This window comes from Glandiceps talaboti, chromosome 1 (genome assembly GCF_964340395.1).
Source record: "Glandiceps talaboti chromosome 1, keGlaTala1.1, whole genome shotgun sequence".
Taxonomy (NCBI): domain Eukaryota; kingdom Metazoa; phylum Hemichordata; class Enteropneusta; family Spengelidae; genus Glandiceps; species Glandiceps talaboti.
This window is the reverse complement of record NC_135549.1, coordinates 1,275,262-1,296,545: the sequence shown is the minus strand read 5'-3', so window position 1 is coordinate 1,296,545 and position 21,284 is coordinate 1,275,262. Positions and strand designations below refer to the sequence as shown.

Sequence of the window (21,284 nt, the reverse complement as noted above, 5' to 3'; positions counted from 1 at the left end):
TATATAAACAAAACTGAACTAACTCTTGTAATAAATATCTACCCCATTTTGGGTTGCTGCTAAAATTTAATCTGTCTGTAAGACTGCTTAGAAACTATGTAAAATGGCTACAGTAAAACATTTAACTACTATCAGTAATTTAAATTAGACTTCCAGCATGTAATGTATGAAAAACCTTTAGAGCTTATCATGGAGTAGTCAGATCCTAGCTTGTATGTACATGTACATCTTTAGTACTATTCTTCAGATCCTAGCTTGTATGTACATGTACATCTATGGTACTATTCTTCAGATCCTAGTATGTATGTACATGTACATCTATGGTACTATTCTTCAGATCCTAGTATGTATGTACATGTACATCTATGGTACTATTCTTCAGATCCTAGCATGTATGTACATGTACATCTATGATACTATTCTTCAGATCCTAGTATGTATGTACATGTACATCTATGGTACTATTCTTCAGATCCTAGTATGTATGTACATGTACATCTATGATACTATTCTTCAGATCCTAGTATGTATGTACATGTACATCTATGGTACTATTCTTCAGATCCTAGTATGTATGTACATGTACATCTATGGTACTATTCTTCAGATCCTAGCATGTATGTACATGTACATCTATGGTACTATTCTTCAGATCCTAGTATGTATGTACATGTACATCTTTAGTACTATTCTTCAGATCCTAGTATGTATGTACATGTACATCTATGGTACTATTCTTCAGATCCTAGTATGTATGTACATGTACATCTATGGTACTATTCTTCAGATCCTAGCATGTATGTACATGTACATCTATGATACTATTCTTCAGATCCTAGTATGTACATGTACATCTATGGTACTATTCTTCAGATCCTAGTATGTATGTACATGTACATCTATGGTACTATTCTTCAGATCCTAGGACGTATGTACATGTACATCTATGGTACTATTCTTCAGATCCTAGTATGTATGTACATGTACATCTATGATACTATTCTTCAGATCCTAGCATGTATGTACATGTACATCTATGGTACTATTCTTCAGATCCTAGTATGTATGTACATGTACATCTATGGTACTATTCTTCAGATCCTAGTATGTATGTACATGTACATCTTTAGTACTATTCCTTCAGATCCTAGCATATATGTACATGTACATCTATGGTACTATTCTTCAGATCCTAGTATGTATGTACATGTACATCTATGGTACTATTCTTCAGATCCTAGTACGTATGTACATGTACATCTATGGTACTATTCTCCAAGCTGAAATAGAACTGTTCAAGTAAAATACCTTGCCTTACTTTAATATGCCTACTGGTAATACACTCTGATTGTAACTATCAACAATCTTCAACAGGGATTTGCTTTTGTGAAATAACACAATTTTTTCTCCTCAGAGATTAATTGGTACATCTCATCCTCACTTTCAAAGCAAATCACTCCAGCGTAAATTATCTTGATATATAAATGCAAAATACTTTTAAAACATACAAACATTGGAAAAAACAGACCTTAACTTATATCTACGCTATGTGAACTAAACAGATTTCAACATGTATTGTTGTATGGAAACATTGCATAGATACCAAAACAGTAGTGGGTAATGTGATCCAAGACTCCTTGTCCTCATTTCCCATATGCATATATTTCAATGACTGAAAACATTTGGGACTCACAAATTCTTTCAATTTGTAAAAGTTTGACTCAAATGTACACATCTCTTGGTGCAGTAGAGATAATACACTGCTGTCATGCATCATTATCACAATGTTTTTAATCTCTCAAATCAAACATACTTCATGTTTGACATAGGAGACAGCTGGGTAAAATTAGTTTAATACTAGTATGCAAATTATTTCCAAATTTCTGCATATCTTTGTAAATTGTTCTACTTGAACAAGTAAAAAACAGTAAGAATTCGAATCAACTCAAAAAATTATAAATGTGTATCTTCTACTTCATAGCTTTCTAATTCTTCTCTGGTAAAATTATCATAGGGAACAATTTCTGTGTCATCTACTTTCTGTGGCTGAGCACCATTGACTTTTTCCGTCATGACAGGGTTGTCTACACCAGCAACTTCGGCATCCTTTGCATGGAGGTAGTGCTGTGCTTCATGAGATCGTCGTGTACATAAGATGTACAACAAGCCAACAATGATGACCACTATACATATGCAAGCTATTACTATGAGCACAATGAACAAGGCTTTATTTCTGGAGAAATACGATGATTCTTCATCTGAATTTGCTGCTTTCTCATGATCTTTGGCTGGTAAACCTTCACTGATATCGATCAGTTCTACATCAAGCTGAAAACAAACAAACAAACAAACCAGCAGTTATTTCCTATGAATCTTTATTGCCAGAACTGGAAATGTTTTTATTATAATTTTTGTGTTTAATACAGCAATTCATAGTAGAATTAGATGTATTGTTTAAACCATCCAGACTTGTAAAGTATGGTCTACAACTGCTCACAAAATGCATTGTTTTATTTTGTGAATTTCTTTTTTTCTGTGCTGACGGTTTACTTGAACCTTCTCGCAATGAAAATACAACTTTGGTCCTGGTGAATACACATTTTTATATTATCAAACCATATTCTATTAGTATTGGCAGCTAGGCAACAAAATAAAATTTCCTATCCTGCCTTGGTAATGATTCTGAGCATTACACTAGCAGTAAACCAAATTATTTGTTAAATAACTATTTTAGAAACAAATTGGGAAAATTCTGTCAATTTTAATTACACCGATCGTCATGAGATCGGAATTAATAATATTTCACTCCACGAACTGCTGTTTCAGCCCAGGTTATAGCTGCTAATTACCACGTAGATATAGAAGTGTGATGACTTCTATTGTGAGTGTGTGTACAGGCTATATGATGTTTGGATCATTCTTTAGGACATGTCAGTATGCAATAAGATCTGTCTGCTGTCTGAAATCCTATACTTATGATATCTGAGGTCAACTAACTCCCTCTGTTAACATCTCTAGCAATTCTACACAAAAATGGACCAAAAAAAAAAGATAGGCGTTAACCACATCCAGTTTTTAAACAGTATTTAAGTCGCGGACCCATAGAACCCAAACATGAAATATAGTCTAAATTTCTAGATTTGCAAGAAAGAATTTCATATCTTGAAATTTGAGAGAAGGTCAGCTGTTATAAAGATCAGAAATAGTTTGTCTCCACGGGAAAGCAGAGTTGGGTGCTATGCTTGATATTAAATTAATTCTATACTTAGTTCTTACATGGAATTATTACTTCAGTCCTTATCTGAAGGCATTCAAAAAGATTATCCTCTTCAATATCTGATAATGATCTTGACCTTAGAAGTTTTCCACTGGCATCAAGTTTCAAATGTCAGTTCTGACAATGCCCTAATAATATACTACCATTGGTATTTGAGTGTGAAATGTGAAATGACTTAACCCTGTCACACTTAGCTATCTGTGGTACACTTTTTCAACTTTTGAACCCTCCATAGTTGGGAAAGATCAGAAGTTCACACTAGAACAGAGTTATAAAAGGTTAGAATTAAACCCCCTGCGAAAAGGCTTGAGCTCTTTAGCAATCCTTAACTCCTGCACTTTGGCCTCCAAAGCCATTCTATGTAATAACAGAACTCATATCTCAGTACTTACTTCTTGTTCTAAGTCATCTTCATGTTCTCGTACAATTTTAGCAAGTGTTTCAGAATCTACATAACCACCTGTAAAGATAACAATGAAACAAAGTTGTAAACAACATCAATATCATATGATTTGTACATCAAATTTGTCTGAAGTCAATATTAATTGTCACTGTCATCAAATATAATGAAAAAGTGAACACTTTGGCTTTGCTATAAATTTATATTCATCACTTTCAATCAGCAAAATTCAAAAGAAATAGCCACAATAAAATTCTTAGTTTCAAAAGTTAACATATTTTACATTCCCTGACATAAATACTAGCCTGTGATTTGAGAGAATGTATTCAACAACAATTAACCCATACTAGTCTTCTGTACATATTAAAGAACATAAAATCACACATGACAGAAATTCTCATCTGCACTAATCTCCATGGAAGGAATACAATCCAAACCTATCAAATCATAGATACAACAGAAGTAGTGATGAGGTCATTTCACTAAATTGAAGTCAATAAAAATTCAAATCTCCATGATGTCATTTTTATTTCAAAAATTGGAAAAAAACTGTACTCCTAGTGACTTTTTACTAGTGGTACATAAACCAACTTGAGACACTACTTTCTGTATATAGGGATTATACTCATCTAGTAAAAACATATTCAAGTCCATTTCTACCTTGTGATTTATTCTGATATAACATTGACAGATTTATACAATGTGCATTTTCTCATTGATCAGATGTCAACAGTAATTCTTGGTATGTATCTAAAATATCAATTCATTTCATTGGTTTGTGTAACTGTAATGATCAAGTGTCTACTAGGAATGTTTAGTAGAAAAACATAATTATGTTATTCTTCATTGGGAACACTGCATTAACACACAAAAACATTCAAATCCACCGCATATCTCTAATAACCAAACAGCAGTAACCAAGTCACTTTCATATAATGAGGACCAAAATAATCAGAACCTTACATCTGATATGTATCATAATAGCTTTCCTAATAATGTGGCCAAACTTGAGTCTTGTAACTATATGTACATATGTCTTATTGACTGTAACACAATTTAAATTAGATTCACATAAAAGATTATTCTAGATGTATAATAAGCACAGTAGACGTTATCAAATTCTAGCATTACCATTACAAAGTATAGAAAAGCTATCCAGGCTGGAATTTATCTGGACTCGAAATTAACAGTAGTCCTATGTCCACAGACTACCAATTCTTGTCATAGAGCTACCATAATTTGCAGCTGGTAGCCCAATTAGGCTACAATGTACTATTGAATATGCAATGATTTAAGGACAGAAGATTTATGGACATGAAAGTATTTTAATAACACACATATTTCCAATAGAGGGATTCTGTTTTCAGTTCAGGAATATGGAACAACTGGTCACCATCCAATTTCTGAAATTGGTAGCCAACTGGGACTACCATAGAAAAAAAAGTTAATTTTGAGCCCAGCTGTCTATTTACAATATGAAAGTTCAAATGTAAGTTGGCCATGGCCAAGTTGTAAGTTGGCCATGGCCAAGTTTTCCACATAGTCAAACTGTGACCATAACATTAACCTTGTAACTAAATGCTTTCATTGTGACAGATTAGGTTGTCGTCAATATAAACATTTGAGAGGAGAGAGATACAAGGTCAGTTAAAGTGTCCTCTGATAAAACAACTATGCCAAGCATGATGTCAAGTCATAGCATAGACATACAAATCATTCACTTTCTCTTATAAAACAGTCTAAAGTTGCATTTGATATCCAATTTTTCTCCACAATCCTCATTATTTTCAACTTGTAGAATTCAAAGTATTCTATGTTTTTGTTTTAATTTGTCTGAATAGTTGGCAAAGAATGTAATTTTTGAAATGCTACCTATTTGCAATGCCATGGGAATCCCCCAGGGCATGTTGACTTCCTGTCTAATGTTGCACCATTGTTTAAGACATGGTAATCCTGATTCGCTAACTCCATCAGTTCCCAAGATTTATCAGTTGCAGATACCAGTTTATGTAAAGAGACTGGTTATTTTCATGTACAGCCATTACCTTCATTTTAATTGACTCTATTTCTGCTTCATTACTGTCAAAGTAAACTGTTAAATTAGTTTTGAAGGAATTACCTTGTAATGGGTGTGAATAACAACAAAGTTGAACACATTCCATTACACTGTGTCAATTGTAAATATAAACTGTTCAAAAAATAGTCTTATTTGTACAGAACTATTTTGCTGGCAAACATAACTATCATATTAAACATAACATTAATTTGATCAATGATGTTACATTTACAACTGAATAGAAATATATTGTTACATTTTATGGCAAACCATTCTAAACTTTATAAAATCATTGCACACTAAACTAGTAGCCAGTTTGATGTAACAGCTGTTCAACAGTCTTATCAGAACATAAAGCTGCACCATACTAGTTCTTGTAACAAACAGGATATAAGTATATATCGGTATGTCACTAACATCATTAAATTCTGTTCATTAACTAATTATAAACTAATTATAATTCAGAGAAGAAATAAATCTGCATACTTAATGAGCTCATTACTATAATCTGTTGCTTTAGTGTGATTAATTCAAGTGGTCCAACAATAAACTGAATGTAGGGTTAAAGAAGCAAATAAATTGTCTGAGAAATTAAAAGTCTAACAAATTGCATGAACTAAGAATGACATTTTGTGTGGTTCACTGATCAAATTTTGAGGCCCACCAAACAAATTTAGTCTAGTGTTATCCATCATCAAATTTTAAAATCTAAGAGTTTTGGTTCATGAGTCATTTTGAGCAGACAGAGTTTAGAGATGATTCAATACTACACTGGTATCCAGACTAAAACAAATTAAGTCAACTTCTTGTGATTATTCATGTGGTATGCAAGTATAAACTATTTTTATCACTTCGCACTTCAGTTTAACCTTGTTTCTAATAATTGTACACATGGTAAATCCGTCATCTAGCAGTTTTTACTCTACATTTGTTTGACAGAAATCAGATAGAATAAAAAAGTGGAAAACAAGAAATAGTTGTACTTTGTTTCTTTAAGGGATATGTTTAATATGTTGACAGTATCAAGCACAGAAACAAGACAATTACTTGCCATATGTTGAAAAGAGCTTATAGTTCCTGCCCATGTCACTCGTATTCCCTCCAAGGGTTTTGACACGGAGCAACTTTGAGTAACTGATATGTTGTGAATGTAGAACACCAACATGACCAATTATTTTGGGTTGCTATGGAGGGGAAGATACTGATTAGGAGCCAAAGTAGTATGGATGTATTTCTAAAGTATTAGGAATCAAAGTAGTATGGGTGTATTTCTGGAGTCTCCAATGCCATCTCTAAGCTACACTTAGTACCAATTATGTCTCCCATCTCTAAGTTGAACTTAGTACCAATGTCTCCCATCTCTAAGCTACACTTAGTACCGATGTCTCCCATCTCTAAGTTGAACTTAGTACCAATGTCTCCCATCTCTAAGCTACACTTAGTACCGATGTCTCCCATCTCTAAACTACACTTAGTACCAATGTCTCCCATCTCTAAGTTGAACTTAGTACCGATGTCTCCCATCTCTAAACTACACTTAGTACCAATGTCTCCCATCTCTAAGTTGAACTTAGTACCAATGTCTCCCATCTCTAAACTACACTTAGTACCAATGTCTCCCATCTCTAAGTTGAACTTAGTACCGATGTCTCCCATCTCTAAACTACACTTAGTACCAATGTCTCCCATCTCTAAGTTGAACTTAGTACCGATGTCTCCCATCTCTAAACTACACTTAGTACCAATGTCTCCCATCTCTAAGTTGAACTTAGTACCGATGTCTCCCATCTCTAAACTACACTTAGTACCAATGTCTCCCATCTCTAAGTTGAACTTAGTACCGATGTCTCCCATCTCTAAACTACACTTAGTACCAATGTCTCCCATCTCTAAGTTGAACTTAGTACCAATGTCTCCCATCTCTAAACTACACTTAGTACCAATGTCTCCCATCTCTAAGTTGAACTTAGTACCGATGTCTCCCATCTCTAAGTTGAACTTAGTACCGATGTCTCCCATCTCTAAGTTGAACTTAGTACCAATGTCTCCCATCTCTAAGCTACACTTAGTACCAATGTCTCCCATCTCTAAGCTACACTTAGTACCGATGTCTCCCATCTCTAAGTTGAACTTAGTACCGATGTCTCCCATCTCTAAGTTGAACTTAGTACCGATGTCTCCCATCTCTAAGTTGAACTTAGTACCAATGTCTCCCATCTCTAAACTACACTTAGTACCAATGTCTCCCATCTCTAAGTTGAACTTAGTACCGATGTCTCCCATCTCTAAGTTGAACTTAGTACCGATGTCTCCCATCTCTAAGTTGAACTTAGTACCAATGTCTCCCATCTCTAAACTACACTTAGTACCGATGTCTCCCATCTCTAAGCTACACTTAGTACAAATGTCTCCCATCTCTAAGTTGAACTTAGTACCGATGTCTCCCATCTCTAAGTTGAACCTAGCACCGATGTCTCCCATCTCTAAACTACACTTAGTACCAATGTCTCCAATCTCTAAACTGACTTTGCTTGTTAACCTAGAGATTTATGTGAAACCATGACCACAGCTATCTCCAGTTTGACACAACTTTTATACATTTATCTAGTTTGATGAATTGGAGTACATTGACAGCTATGAATCTGACAGTTCACTTTTAGTATAACCTTACTATAAACATGATAGGTTTTGCTGAGAAACTATACTAAGACAGCTATGAACTGGACAGTTCACTTTTAGTATAACCTTACAATAACTATGGTGAGTTTTGCTGAGAAACTATACTAAGACAGCTATGAACTGGACAGTTCACTTTTAGTATAACCTTACTATAACTATGGTGAGTTTTGCTGAGAAACTATACTAAGACAGCTATGAATTGGACAGTTCACTTTTAGTATAACCTTACCATAACTATGGTGAGTTTTACTGAGAAACTATACTAAGACAGCTATGAACTGGACAGTTCACTTTTAGTATAACCTTACTATAACTATGGTGGGTTTTGCTGAGAAACTATACTAAGACAGCTATGAACTGGACAGTTCACTTTTAGTATAACCTTACCATAACTATGGTGAGTTTTACTGAGAAACTATACTAAGACAGCTATGAATCTGACAGTTCACTTTTAGTATAACCTTACTATAAACATGATAGGTTTGCTGAGAAACTATACTAAGACAGCTATGAATTTGACAGTTCACTTTTAGTATAACCTTACTGCAAACATGATAGGTTTGCTGAGAAACTATACTAAGACAGCTATGAATTTGACAGTTCACTTTTAGTATAACCTTACTACAAACATGATAGGTTTGCTGAGAAACTATACTAAGACAGCTATGAATCTGACAGTTCACTTTTAGTATAACCTTACTATAAACATGATAGGTTTGCTGAGAAACTATACTAAGACAGCTATGAATCTGACAGTTCACTTTTAGTATAACCTTACTATAAACATGATAGGTTTGCTGAGAAACTATACTAAGACAGCTATGAATTTGACAGTTCACTTTTAGTATAACCTTACTACAAACATGATAGGTTTGCTGAGAAACTATACTAAGACAGCTATGAATCTGACAGTTCACTTTTAGTATAACCTTACTATAAACATGATAGGTTTGCTGAGAAACTATACTAAGACAGCTATGAATCTGACAGTTCACTTTTAGTATAACCTTACTATAAACATGATAGGTTTGCTGAGAAACTATACTTAGTCTAGTAGAAGCTAGTAGTAAACTAGTAGTAGGCCAACATATCTATCAACAGATTGAAATGAAAGTTCAGCATGAAGGATTCTAGCTAACCTTGAAATGACACATTTCTGATAATAATAAAGCCGTCATGATATAAGCCATCATAGTTAAACATCACACATACTTTGGGTAATCCCTAAATTCACAATATGTACACTTTCTTAATACCAAACCCATAATGTCTGCATTGCTGATAAAAGGGTGTCCAATATCACGATAAGGGGTGAATTACTTGTACTTTGTCTAGTGTCTAAATTCCACCAATTTCTCATTCATCAAAACGTAATTTCAAGCATCTTAACATGTAATATATTTTCATCTTTTTGTATCTTTAAATAATTTTCAAATGTACACAAATGTTTGTATGACATATCATCTAAAATATTTCAGTGAAGGGCAAAAAAGTCAGCCTTGTGCAGACATAAATGTTACATGTAAACAAATGTGTAAACCAATCCTTAAGGACCACACCCAGTTTGATGGTGACATCGTATCAATAAATCACTACCTAGTCACTCACTGCATACTTTATCTGTATTCTGACACACAAACCATCTCAGAGTGGATTCAAACAGTGTTCTATCATCCATTATCTATCAAAACTATGTTCTATCAATAACTAATATTTCTTTTTAATAATATGATACAATGTTAGCTCCTGGAGCTTTCCAGAGAACAGACACAATATAAATACTCTATATTATTATTCTGTTAATATCTAAACTATAAAATGTCCAGTTTCGAGTACACCAGGCTAGCTATATTTTCACCCAAACTTTTAATTTCAACACTTCTCTGAATTACAAGAAATTTTAGGTAATTTCAAGTATTCAAAGGTATCACCTCACTATCACAGTTACTGGAGTCATAGATCAATAACACTACTGAACTACTGAAATCATCCAATTATACACTCATACTCATAAAATCTAAAATCATTTTAATAACTTGCACCAGATTTGTACGAGATATGCCAGAAATTGAAGCATACTTGAAATATACATTTGCTCATATGATGATGAATTTACCAGTACTTTCAAAATCAAGAAAGTGGATAATTTGATAGCAGGTTTTAATAGATACCTCAAATCTTTTAAGTGCAGACAGGTTAATTGTTTTTTCCAAACTTGTAGCTTTTTGTGTGCAAACAATTACTGTACTTCCCTTGTAGAAAGAGGATTTTTTTAAATATAACAAAAAGTCATAAACTCTGAATTGTTGTGAATACAATGATAGAAATGTTGAATTACCTTCGCCATCATCTGCAATGAAACTTATTTGTAAGTTGCCATTGTCATCAACCATTGGTTTGCCTACAAATGTTACACCTACTGGTGGATCTGATTCATCTCCCGTAGTTTTAGGTGTTGTCACACTAACAGTCATTGGTTTAACCGTTGTAGACACAGAAACTTCTCTACGCCTACGAACACTTTCCTTCTTTAAATATTCTTCAATCCATTTAGTCAATACTTCAGCCAACTTTCTTTGTTTCTTATCATCCCACTGCAGTAAAATAAAGTTAAAACAAATAAATATTCAACAATAACAGAAAATATATTTGTTAACACACAGGTAATTAACAAATATCAGATGTTTCATTTCTAGCAATCAAAACAAGCATCATGTGATAATACAACAAGTATCATGTGATAATACAACAAGTATCATGTGATAATACAACAAGTATCATGTGATAATACAACAAGTATCATGTGATAATACAACAAGTATCATGTGATAATACAACAAGTATCATGTGATAATACAAGTATCATGTGATAATACAACAAACATTGTTCAAAGTTCAAATATATCCACTAGACTAACATAAGAAAATATGATACAACAAAACATTGTTCAAAGTTGTTGAAAATTCAGGCCTTTTTGGCTGCCATACTTTATGTATTACTTTTGTAACTATGCATGAAAACAGTCATAGCGATACAAGACCAATTTGGCTGCCATACTTTATGTATTACTTTTGTAACTATGCATGAAAACAGTCATAGCGATGTAAAGCCATTTTGGCTGCCATACTTTATGTATTACTTGTAACTATGCATGAAAACAGTCATAGCGATGTAAGGCCATTTTGGCTGCCATACTTTATGTATTACTTGTAACTATGCATGAAAACAGTCATAGCGATGTAAAGCCATTTTGGCTGCCATACTTTATGTATTACTTTTGTAACTATGCATGAAAACAGTCATAGCGATGTCTTTCATTAAAATGATCACAAATTAGTTTTGTTATAATATACTTACATCAGAATCTGACTTCAATTGCATAGTTGTTGCACTTTCTAATTGTTCTTTACTCAACTCATCAGCTTTTAATACCTTTGGTGCCTTCTGTGTAGGAGTAATAGTCTGTATTGAAGGTAGAAAACATGTACATCTCATGGTTACTGAATAGTGCCTAGTATTGATAGAACTAAAGGAGAGAATAAATACGCCACTGATGCACACAATATCTAGTGACGCACCAAAATTTCATGTTCCCCTATCTCTTTCTATTTGGTGACTTCCAAGAAAGGCCAGTTTTTCTCAGTTTGACCCACAACAACAAAATTTGACTATCATTAGAGGGCACACTGCAGACACTTGAATGGTATTGCATTATAGTTACAAACTTTCTCAAAGTTAATATTTATTGAGCATTTTGCAATTTGACCTCAAAGATGGATGTCAAGGTCAACGTCTAACAAGAAAGCTTGCCTCAGACAACATGGGATTAGACAATTGAAAGAGTTCTCTGGGTATTAAACTACTTGAGTTAATTGGTGGAAAACAGTTAATTTAATTTTTAGAACAAATATCAGAAATATGACTTCTTTTTGGTCACTGTGTGATGTAATAGGCACACATTAAATAACATGCATATCTACCCTCTGATATCTGACATTTGTCTCAGGTTTGGTTGTAATTAAATCACGATAAAGTCCACAGACATTGTGATTGCCCCATTTTTGTGAGTTACAAAAGTTTTGAATTGATGTTACAGAATATGTACTTACTTGTCTAGGTGATGTTTGAACTCCTTCAGGGCTTTCACTTGTTTTTTCTGCTTGTCTTACAGTCGTTGGTCTTGGGTGTGTTGTTTTTGCTGCCCCAGTTCTAGATTCAGAAACTACAACTGGTGCTGCAGTACTTGCTCTTCGCTGAGTTGTCTGTTCAGCCTCAGTTCTTGATTCAGAAACTACAACTGGTGCTGCAGTGCTTGCTCTTCGCTGAGTTGTCTGTTCAGCTTCAGTTCTTGATTCAGAAACTACAACTGGTGCTGCAGTGCTTGCTCCTCGCCGAGTTGTCTGTTCAGCCTCAGTTCTAGATTCAGAAACTACTACTGGTGCTGCAGTGCTTGCTCTTCGCTGAGTTGTCTGTTCAGCCTCAGTTCTAGATTCAGAAACTACTACTGGTGCTGCAGTGCTTGCTCTTCGCTGAGTTGTCTGTTCAGCCTCAGTTCTAGATTCAGAAACTACTATTGGTGCTGCAGTGCTTGGTCTTCGCTGAGTTGTTTGTTCAGCTTCAGTTCTTGATTCAGAAACTACTACTGGTGCTGCAGTACTTGCTCTTCGCTGAGTTGTTTGTTCAGCCTCAGTTCTAGATTCAGAAACTACTACTGGTGCTGCAGTGCTTGCTCTTCGCTGAGTTGTCAGTTCGGCCTCACTTCTAGATTCAGAAACTACGACTGGTGCTGCAGTGCTTGCTCTTCGCTGAGTTGTCTGTTCAGCCTCAGTTCTTGATTCAGAAACTACAACTGGTGCTGCAGTACTTGCTCTTCGCTGAGTTGTTTGTTCAGCCTCAGTTCTAGATTCAGAAACTACTACTGGTGCTGCAGTACTTGCTCTTCGCTGAGTTGTTTGTTCAGCCTCAGTTCTAGATTCAGAAACTACTACTGGTGCTGCAGTGCTTGCTCCTCGCTGAGTTGTCAGTTCGGCCTCACTTCTAGATTCAGAAACTACGACTGGTGCTGCAGTGCTTGCTCTTCGCTGAGTTGTCTGTTCAGCCTCAGTTCTTGATTCAGAAACTACAACTGGTGCTGCAGTGCTTGCTCTTCGCTGAGTTGTCTGTTCAGCCTCAGTTCTAGATTCAGAAACTACAACTGGTGCTGCAGTACTTGCTCCTCGCTGAGTTGTCTGTTCAGCCTCAGTTCTAGATTCAGAAACTACAACTGGTGCTGCAGTGCTTGCTCTTCGCTGAGTTGTCTGTTCAGCCTCAGTTCTAGATTCAGAAACTACTATTGGTGCTGCAGTGCTTGCTCTTCGCTGAGTTGTCTCTTCAGCCTCACTTTGAGATTCAGAAACTACTACTGGTGCTGCAGTACTCTGGTACTGTTGTGATGTGCCAATGGCTTCAGTTATATATCCAGTACGTACTGACACTCTTTCACTGTCAGTTTCTGATACATCACCTACTGATCCAGTAACACCTACTAGACCTTCTGTAGGTGATATTGACCATGTTGATGTAGATGTTGATGCTGCAAAAGAATATACAAGTGTTATGATGATAAAAGCTCATGTCACAAGTACTGTTCAGGAAACTTAAATAGTCATGGTGATTTTAAATTTCATCATAAGATATGGAAACTTTGCAATTCTGTTAACACTAGACACATGGCAAGCATCAAATCAGAACACTTTCAAGAAAACTGAAAATACATCTTCTCAAACAAGCATTGGGTGCAATCATTTTGGTACCATTAAACAGAAATATGATTTTTAGAGTTTATCATGATAGAAATTCTTTTTGATTGATTAATTGTTTGATCAATTCATTGATTGACATTTGTGATTTACATCATTACACAGATAATCTTTTTTTAGACTACTAAGATTATCTGCAAAAGCACTTTTCAAAGGGCACTTAATTAACATATCACCATGTCATCATTCTCCTGTACTTTACAAGTTAGAAACATTTCAGTCTTGAATTTGCATATCATCTTGGGAAATTTATGCAAACTATGTTTGAACATGTGCAAAACTAACTACATGTATCTAGTTCTTGAGCTACATATTTGATAAATGTTTGTTGGATAAACACACTTTGACATAAGTATTAAATGTCATAAACATAAAGATAATTTAGAGTGGATATATGCAAATTAGACCCAAAATGGTATACTCAATAGTTCTATAACTAATTTGTACTACAATATTGAAGAGATACAATTCAGGAACATAAGCTATCATCACAAGTATAGATAGGATAATGGCTGGTCTTCATGTACAAACACACTACACAATTCAATGATCAACAAATGTTGTATTAAACATTTCAGGAAAAATTTAAGGACATGGGTGCAGCAGACATTTTGACTGTCATATTATTACGCAAGACACTAGAAAGTAAGGTATAAAAAAAACTACCATCTTGAGAATCTGAGAGTAATGATGACATTTAAAGTCACAGAAGCTGTGACTTCCAAAACTTGTAAACTGAAATGTCAATAAATAAACCATACTCATATACACTCCACACTAAATCATTTACAGAGAGGTCACCACAATGTGACTCTTAGATATAATATGAAGGTATCGCCATACAGTATGTCAATTCCATCTACAACTTTTGACTATGGCCCACAATAAACAACTTAAATTTAGATATTAGTTTGTTAGCAACAGCATATCCAATTTGAGTAAAATTTGGAAATAATATATTTGATTAATCAAGACAAATTCTTTTAATTTAAGATTCTTACAAAATTTCAGTCAATACATTCCAGACATAACCATATAAAAATTATAACTTAAAATAGTTTTGGGGTTTGCTATAAATGAAATTATAACAATAACTTAAGTAGAACATTCCTAAATCCAAGTTTTAGGAATTATAAACAGCACTAAATTATTTCATAGAAAAAATGTTAACATCAAATAACAAATTGAATCTTAATCTGAACTTAATGAATCATGTTAATGAAAATGATGGTTTATCATAAGATTATCGTTGTTAATTAAAGACCTATTGTTCTTGTTAAAGTTGTGATAAATCTTGTTTATATGTTAATTGAGCTGGCTAAGTCCCATATATTTATTTAGAAATTACATATGTATATGTTATTAAGATATATTTCACATGGCATGTTGCACTAATTATATCTGCCTGTATCTTAAACTTTCACAATCAAGGTTGATGAATAGAGAATTGAAGTACTGTTTACATGGAACTAGAATGACTGTTCTCTTCATTATTAACCCTATGGTTATAAAATTTGTCTTCAAAGGCTTGATATTTTGGTTTGCTATTCTTCTCAACTTATTTGTGTAAGTTGACGATGTCATGTAGTTTGATTATGGCTTAGCATGCTAGGCGGGTATTAATGACAGTATTCTTGATTACCACTACAAGGCTATCATTGGCACAACAACCCTCCTATACTGCTGAGTTCAGTGTTTGTGTCACAAGCTCTTCCATCTGGTACATCTATTACATGATGCTGGTGAAGAAGTATGACATGTACAGAGGAATACTGCAAGAAATATGATCAGTCCATTCCCCTATTTGCCCCTGTCTGACCTTTATGTCTACAGCAAAACCACAGTAGAAACAACACTTCGTCATACACAACAGGTTTAGTATCATAAACCCTGATGTGCAGAGTCATTAATTTGCCAGTACCTGGATTGGTCCAAGGCATTAACTTAAGTCTGTGTAAAAGTCAAATTGTAAACTTTGGCCAAATGTAAATTAGACTTCTGAATAGCTGAAGTAAACAACAACAAAGAACACTAATTACTCCTCCTATACTCCATCTCAAATATTCACCATTGAAACTTTGTAATAATTAACATATCATAACTAAATACTGCAAGTCATGTAGTACAATATGAATTCATGAATTACATATAAGAATATAAGTATTGACGATACATATAGTTAGGAAGAATTGAAATAAGGCACACTACTATTTCATTTCTATGGGTGGGGAGGGGGTTGCAACAAACAACATACATATTTCCTCAATGAAATTATTCAATACATGGAATAATTTGTTGTTATAGTTCAAACAAGTTCAAACAAATTTTGCAATAATAATACTGTTAATTCCAATATTGTAATTGCTCACTGACAGTTTTCCTACTTTTTCCTCTGTGTGTGTGCTGTTATTTTCTTTCCTCATTTATTTACTGTTACAATTTTTAACTTCTGCACAATGCACCAAGACACACATGTAGGGCATTTTTACAGTAAATAAATAATAATAAATAATTATATATAAGTTGTCTACAACAAGCTAGTTAATTCCACTCAAAATAACATTTTAAGAAGGAATCACTAGAATATTTCTATTCATATTAATTTCCTAATATCTGTATATTTATCAGTAAATGGAAGCTACAATTGCAAGCCAAGCATTTTGAGTACACTGCAATGACAGCTGTTTGCTATAGAATGCCTACAACTTCTCAACTCTTCTATTTTTGGGAATGACCTTCATATTTAACTATTTAGGCCATCATCGTTATCAGACAAATCCTAAGAAGACAAATTATCAGGATACAGTTTCTAAAGACACTCTACATTCAACAGACAACATGAGACACGGATTTATGTTGAAATCAGTAGGTGCAGTTCAAAATGGAGTGATCCAATATGTCATAGTTTGGTATCTATGCCTTGAGGGAAGGGTGTGCCTTGTGGTATACAACTATACATGGTCGACATCATTCTTCAGTCTACAAAAATATGCTCTATTTAATATCTCCTTTTCTTTGGGAATTTTGCAAATCTCATCAAATTCAAAAAATATGTATTTAGTTGGTAATGTAATATGCAAATGCCTTTAGCTATTATGGGATATATTTATTTTTAGATACAGCTCTTCTGAAATATTGTCTTGACTAATTGGAGTTCTAAATTCATTCTACTTTTCTACAGGATCAGCACATTCACAGTGATAAAACAGTAAGTTTAGTGTTTAGTCATACTACAGGATCAGCACATTCACAGTGATAAATCAGTAAGTTTAGTGTGTAGTCATACTACAGGATCAGCACATTCACAGTGATAAATCAGTAAGTTTAGTGTTTAGTCATACTAACACTATTGATGAAATTACTGTGCTGTTTTCAATACATGGATAACTGTAGAAGTAGATCCTGTCCACTAGACCTCAGTGACAACACAGGCAGATTTACATAGCCAGGATAGTCTAAACAAATATAAATTGGCCGACTATTAAAGTTCTAAAACCTTTCTTCCAGTTTATGTAATTCTGAAATATCCATTAATAAAACCAGTTTTTGTAAATCAGGTCCTGTAGACTGTGAGTGTGACTAAAATTTTAAAAACCATTAGCCATGTACTTGAACCCAATCCACAAGGCTACAGAGGTGTAAGCTTGGACTTTCTACCAGAGGTCAATACACAGGGGGATTTGATTAACTTATAACAATCATGCTGTGATACACTGTATAGAATTATACAGTACATGCAGTACAGCTGAATGTTGATGTCAAATGAAACTGGTATACACATGTATTTGACACTTCATGAGCTATACACCATACCAACAATCTCTATGCTTTGAACATAAATACAATGGTGAAGAAAAGTACAAGACCAAGTATGTCCAGCTTAACTACAGGAAATCGTAAATGACAGACTATCTGTCTATAGACTGTCAATGACCAACTTTAACCGTAAAACCAGGACACTCACAGCAGGAAGCTCAAAGACATAAAAATTCATGAAATATACACACCCTTGACCTGTCTTCACAGACTTGCCTCTGTTTACATTTCCCTTTTAAACAAAGAATCCATGAAGACACATTAAGAAACCATGTTAACTATCTGGATAAGCCACATGATGCAGAGGTCATTGGCAAACTAACAAACCCCTATACAACACTATTTTAATACATCTTATGTCAGCTGATAATAAATATCAAATTCCATTTGCTGCATAGTTCTACACAGGTCTATTCTTGACTGCAATCAGTGTCTGCACTCTTCTATCTTAAGTCCTAATACCACATCATCTAAGATTAGTATTGGCCATAACATTTGCATATATCCATATCCAGATTTCTCAGGAGTATCATAGTATATTTACTATATTTACGATACACTATATGTCTAAGATGGAGACATAAACTAGCCCAGTCTTTTGTTGCTATCTTACTACATTCTTCACTCACTTTTGCTCCCCAACAATTTACTGGTATGAAATAACATTGGCTGGGATATTAAGACATTTTATAACAGTTATGGTAGATACACAAGCAATTATGGCCTTCAAATAGATAGATAGCCTAGAGACATCATAAAAAGATAGGACAACAATAAGAATGATTTATACCCCACTTAATATGCTAAATGTTTCATTTACATTTATTTAAATCTACCTATAGCCCACCATTCATTGGCATTCAACTTCTTGACAAGGGTGAGGGGCATGGGTCTCATATATGTAACTTTTTAATAGTTTGTAATTGAAAATGCAAAGCTTTCTGCTTGACCATTCAAATAGAAATTAATACAATGTTTAGATGAATAAACCCTATAGTTTTTATCTAAACATACATCAAAACATTTTTTTCTGAAAATTTCAATAAACTTGTTGAGATCATTGTAATATTGCCATTTATTTGATCATTAAAAAAACATGCACAAAGATAACATATCAAATACTGTTTTATTGAACAGAATTATCTGCAAAATACAAGTTTGATTTGTGAATTACATGTACATCATACAGACAGTAGTCTCTACTGTGTGTCCAACTGCCACACTTCAATAAGTTTACAAGACTTGTAAAAACTACCAATATTCAGACTTTGAGAAATATTACACATTTTTCACACTCAGCATTCAAAATCCAAGTTGATAATGAATAGTGTGCCATGTTAGACCCAGCTTTACTACAACATTGATTTGTTTCGTTATTTTGTCTTGATATGTTCTTTATTTATTTACATTATGTAATTCTTCTAGTGTCCATTTGCTGTATCTTTATACATTTGTACCAAAGTGGCCAAAGTACTGAACAAACCATATATAAATAAACCGTATAGTATAGTATAGTATAGAATTATATATATATGGTGTCCAACTGATACTAGTAACCACACATTTAATTTTGCAAAGTATTGTCTTGATTACTTCTGTACAAATCAAGGATGAATAACATTCTATTTCTTGAATATTAAAAATTTTGGTGCACATGTACGATCACCCTCTTTATTATATTTTTGAAGTTATTCAAGATAGCTGCAAAATTCTTAACCTATTTACGAAGCAGACATACACCACGCCCAAGATGCCCTGCATACAGGCATATGCGTATAGCTTTCAAAACGTATAGACAGACTTTGGAGCAATAGCAAAAGAACATGAAGAACTCGCACTGGGGCCTCAGCTCAGTCCAGGCCTGTGACATGCTAGTCCTGACTCCTGCTTGCAAAAGCAAGTTACAGACGGTGCACGCGTTTCGCTCAAGGAAAATGAGGAAGGGACGACTTACTCCGTATTCAAGCAGGACTAATTTGATGCAAGCTGTTGGTTCGTCAATGCTAACCAACAACGAAGACAAAATTCATACATTTCTCCTTTTTTTTACCTCTGGCATTTTAACATAACCTCAGCATCAACTTCATAATGTGCTCATCTTTCTGTTTCACATTTTATCGTTCAATATTCGTGGGCATAATTCAAACCGCCATGACAACTGTTTCTACAGCTACCAGTGATACGTATTTTCAAGTCTTACAATAATTACCCTATTATCTTGCAATTAGAAAATTCAAAGGTTCATCGACAACTAGACATTGCAGTCTCCTGTCAAAATAAACTACTGGAAACATGAATTACATGTAACTTTGCTTGAAACCTCGACTACTTTCCATATTTTCCAATATGGCTTCCTCAAAATCATCCCCAGTATCAGTTGAAGATTTTTTAAAATCACGGTGCTGCCTTCCATGTATAAAAATACATACGACTTTTTTAACAATAAAATGTCTTACCTACTGCAGCTACCAGTAAAATTCCAATAAAAACTTGAAAAAATTGTTTAGTCTTCATTTTACCAACCGCGGCCTCGAACTACACAAGAACTTGACGATAAGGTGAAAGTTCCCTGTTCAGCACCTCCAGTAATACACGTTTTTCCGTTCTTCCTTTGCTCGTGTAAATTGCACCGTTGTCCAAATGCACACTTGTGGCATAAAATGGAACTAGTTTCCAAAGGTTGAAATCGGACAACGTTATTTGAGCAGAACTACGCTGGAAAGTTAGAACTAGTGTCCTGACCGCACTGCACACTGGAGCTGTTCCAACTTCCACTTCTTGTGTCCACGCCCGAAATGAACTCGGAATCGAAAATGCACTGCCAATCAGCTGTTCTGCGCGTCACCGGGCGAAAGTTTAATTACCGCTTGCTGTGCCGTCAAAAGTTTTCTACACTTCGCAAATTTATCTAAAGCGATGAGTAAAGTTTGTCTCAGAAGTTTCCTCAATACAAAGGCGGCGATCTTTGTTTTACATTAAGAAAGAATATAGAATATTTTCGTTTTTTCTCAAGTCGAGACGGAAAAAGCGTGGCGTGCTAACATCTGTCTGCCAGTGTCACGTCAGCGATATGATTATCGCGCGAAGTACAAAAAAAACCCGGCAACCGGGCAAGAATGTCGTTGTCCCCATGGTAATTATACATTTCATAATACATTCGATAGTGGCAAATTGAAAATAATCAAGTTGGACTATCAAAAGATTTTCAAAAATCCTTTACGACATGAAATGTAAAAAAAAGGTTATGCCGAAGAAAA

At 34.4% G+C, this 21,284-nt stretch overlaps 1 protein-coding gene across 1 annotated transcript; it reads right to left on the bottom strand.

Annotated features, from left to right (window-relative positions):
- Positions 1-688: 688 nt before the first annotated feature.
- Positions 689-20,806, bottom strand: LOC144437780 (uncharacterized). Its single transcript, XM_078126804.1, has 6 exons — positions 20,484-20,806; positions 12,523-13,985; positions 11,771-11,875; positions 10,751-11,006; positions 3,670-3,737; positions 689-2,328 (listed from the first exon to the last, which is right to left on the bottom strand). The coding sequence occupies exons 1-6, from the start codon at positions 20,539-20,541 to the stop codon at positions 1,954-1,956; spliced, it is 2,325 nt and encodes a 774-aa protein (XP_077982930.1). The 5' UTR covers positions 20,542-20,806; the 3' UTR covers positions 689-1,953.
- Positions 20,807-21,284: the final 478 nt, after the last annotated feature.

Bases quoted from the DNA above. Each gene is read 5' to 3' on its own strand.
- LOC144437780 (XM_078126804.1), bottom strand. From the start codon at position 20,541: ATGAAGACTAAACAATTTTTTCAAGTTTTTATTGGAATTTTACTGGTA. The intron at 11,876-12,522 runs GTAAGTACATAT...CCTTCAATACAG, and splicing joins TTCAAACATCACCTAGACAA to ACTATTACTCCTACACAGAA. The intron at 3,738-10,750 runs GTAATTCAACAT...TTATCTTTACAG, and splicing joins CATTGCAGATGATGGCGAAG to GTGGTTATGTAGATTCTGAA.